The sequence below is a fragment of the Cariama cristata genome, unplaced genomic scaffold (genome assembly GCF_000690535.1).
Source record: "Cariama cristata isolate BGI_N322 unplaced genomic scaffold, ASM69053v1 scaffold42407, whole genome shotgun sequence".
Lineage (NCBI taxonomy): Eukaryota > Metazoa > Chordata > Aves > Cariamiformes > Cariamidae > Cariama > Cariama cristata.
Genome location: NW_009625783.1, coordinates 24,880 through 28,223, shown reverse-complemented (window position 1 = coordinate 28,223; position 3,344 = coordinate 24,880). Strand labels below are relative to the sequence as shown.

General features: G+C 35.6%; 1 protein-coding gene across 1 annotated transcript in view; it reads right to left on the bottom strand.

The window, feature by feature from the left end:
- LOC104164410 (TBC1 domain family member 5-like) overlaps window positions 1-3,344 on the bottom strand; it is a gene marked incomplete at its 3' end in the record, with an annotated part of 61,208 nt that overhangs the window by 46,816 nt on the left and 11,048 nt on the right. Inside the window, exon 5 of the mRNA XM_009703730.1 lies at window positions 1,904-2,010. Coding sequence (XP_009702032.1) covers window positions 1,904-2,010 — 107 coding nt within the window. The remainder of the gene's footprint in view (window positions 1-1,903; window positions 2,011-3,344) is intronic.

The following is a 3,344-nucleotide window of genomic DNA, read 5'->3' as shown; positions in this document are numbered from 1 at the left end:
GAAAGATAAGAAACAGGTACTGAAATCATAGCATTGAAAATACCTTTCTTTCTCAGACTAGGAGCTATTTTTTTATTTCAGAGTGATCCTTTAGAACAGTTTAATTTCCTTTTATAAGAAGTCCAGGTCTGTTTATGCAGTCTCAACCGAAAGACCCAACATAAAACGAGAGGTGGCTGGAAGTCCCTTAGGGCTCTTCATCCTCTGGAAATCCCAGCTTCCTAACCGTCAGAGTACTTCCCAAGCAGATAAGAACAGCTCAGAAATGAGGAACAATTGTAATTAATCATATTTAAATTGACAAAACAACTAGTAGTCTTGCATGAAAGAGCTTTAAGTACTCACTCATCTGAGTGAAGGGAGAACTACCTGAAAGACATGGTAGGAACTACACCCAGTATTTTTCCGAGAGTTGCTCAAAGCACACCTGAGAATGTTAATTAATAGGGCACGGAGGCCTTAGGAGCCTGACAATTTCATTCTGTTGGAGACAAGAGCATAAGGAGTGGAATAGTGATCAAGCTTCTTTCATGGGAAGTTGGTGCTTTATTTTTGCCCCTTTCACTTGGTAGGGTATCTTGTATACTGCCTAGGATGCTTCGGAGGACAGCTGAACGATTAGTAATTATTCTGTCTTATAACATATACCTTCAACAAATGACAGAGTACATATTGGATTTAGTTTGATATGTTAGCACAATTTTCTTCCCTCTGTATCTTGCCTCTAAAAAATACTTCTATCTGTTATGCTAAGAGAGTACATAAATAAATGCTGGGCAGTCTGATTTCACAGACTGCTGTGGAAATCTTAAGAAAGGTTCCAGAGATCTAATGTTACAAACTTTCTTATACACTGAAAAGACAATATACTTCTCGTCATGAAAGAAATCTTTGTGCCCGAGAGGAATGAAGAAAGCAGCTGTAAGGACGCAGATTTCTGCAAAAAACTGATAGAGAAACAAAGAGACATTTTTTTTTCTTAATCCATAAAAGTGTAAACATCAGTACTGAATGAAATTTTGCAGAAGGCAGTCAGAGTGCAGAAGTGATGAATTTTTCCCTTTCAAAGGTGACATGGATCAAGAAGATGAGGGAAATCAGACTTCACACTGGCAGCCTACTAATGGGACATGCACAAAGACAGTTCAAAACCAGCAGCACAAATTCCGCTATCTGCCGAAGATCTGAGTACTGCAGAGATTACTGTCTACAGCTTGATCTCAAACACTTTATCCACTATACTGTGGATAACTGCTGTATATTATATCCATACATATATACATGCCATTCTAAAACAGCAAGAGGTTCGCTTTTTTTTTAGTACAGATGAGCATATCAGAAACCATATGCTAGTAATATGTAACACAATTTATGAATTTATACATTTTATCCACGTGAATCTTTTCAGGCTGTAAGAGCAGACTCTTGTTTTTAACCGAAAACCATCACATAACTATTCTATATTGGGGGGAGGTAGTGCTTTAAGGATTAACAGTGATTAATCTGCAGAAATTCCACGAAAAAGATCTTACAGATGAAATTGCATGACAGTTTCTATACAGCTTACTAAGTTATTATGTAAAATATTACTGCTTCCCTCAAAAGTATACTTTATTATGAAAGATGTCTGTGCAGAATAGCAAGCAAAGGTATTCTAAAGAGCATAAACATCTGCAGTTACCAGAGCTCCTGGATAACTTTAGCAAAGTAGTAAGATAATATCCTTTAAAGAGTAAAGGAACTTGTTTCTAGTCTTGGTTACCAACTCAGCTCTTTTATCAGGTAAGTAGAAACTTGAAACTATAGTTGAGTCCCCAAAATGTAGGTTGTTATTAACTTCATAGTATTTAGAACATTTTATTACAGAGATTTATTCCCCGTATTTACAAAGCGAGCATCTCACCTTTGGATCTCGGAGAAAAAGTGCTCTTAGGATAAGGGAGTGAACATCTCCAATAGGTGGATAATGCATCAGAAGTCCCAAACAGGTTTGATAATTACTTGAAATCACTAAAATGGGGAAAAAAAAAAAAAAGAGGGGAAAAAAGAAAGTGAAATATTACTATCTCACTTTTATATTCCAAACCAGTACCTTTTCCAGTAGATTCATTACAGTTCAGATCCAGCTGTCTTTTCCTACATTAAGTCTCTCAGAACTCAAGCAGTGCTCAGAGTAAAAGAAGACAATGCATAATCAAGCTTCATGACTACGCTTGGTCCAATATCATTAAGGACAATGCTAAACCTACCACTGACTTTATGTCATAGACATTTATGTTAGCTCTAGATTTAGATGCCTAAATTTAGATCTCTGTAGCTGTGCACCTAAACCCTCTCTGAGCCAGTGGAGGTCAGGGCAACACAGCCAGTGCTGCTTGAAGAACTAGTCTGACGTGACACCGACTTCTCAGACACTCATCTGCAGACACCTAAATTTAAGTATGATAATTTGTGAGACAAATTTTACCTTCGGTCCTGCTTTTATGATAACTTTCCCCCACTCTGACAATTCTTTGCTGAAATATCTTTTATGTTGTTCTTATGTATATATACACATACATGCCCACACACATATATACACATATGTAAAATGATGTCAACAACTCCTTGTTTTCTTATAAATCAGAAGCTATTAATGAAATGTTCAGGAAAAAGTGAAAAGGCTAGATTTTAATTTCATAAATACCTAAAAATAAAATATACCATTAATTTTATTAGAATTTTTTACTTATTCAGGAAATTTTCAGCATGCTTTGCTAAAGTTTATAATTTTGTTATAATTGTGCTTGATTTTATCTGAGTCTATGTAAGTATACTCCATGGTTCTTTGCTTGTCGTTGTCATCTTCTGTTGTTTTTTGTTTTTTTTTTTTTCCCAAATCAATGTAATTATGAGTGCAATTATTAAAGACATCTTTTCAGGCAGGTCTATGTAAACTACTTCATTTCTTTTGCACCATCTAAATCCATGCAATCCATCTGCCACAGCTGTCAAAGCAACGCCTGTTAATGATGCTTGCACTCTGCAACATAAAGACAGCCTCCAACAATAGTAATTGTAAATAGATTTTTAACAAACTTTACTATTCTGGGAACTTTAGCTGTAGTAACAAATACTTTTCATTAATCAGGCCTCTACACCAGAAAGGATCATTGCAAATACAAAGTTATTTTGACTCAATAAAAGGCAAAATAAAGAACTGTTTTGCGGACAGAAAGATGTAAATGTTTTACTTTTTTTCTTTCATGTGAATAAGCCTCATATCCTCCTGCACCTTTCCTCCCTCAACAAGAGGATTATGGGGAAAAGATGCAGGACTGGGCAAAATGAATAATTATAATCTG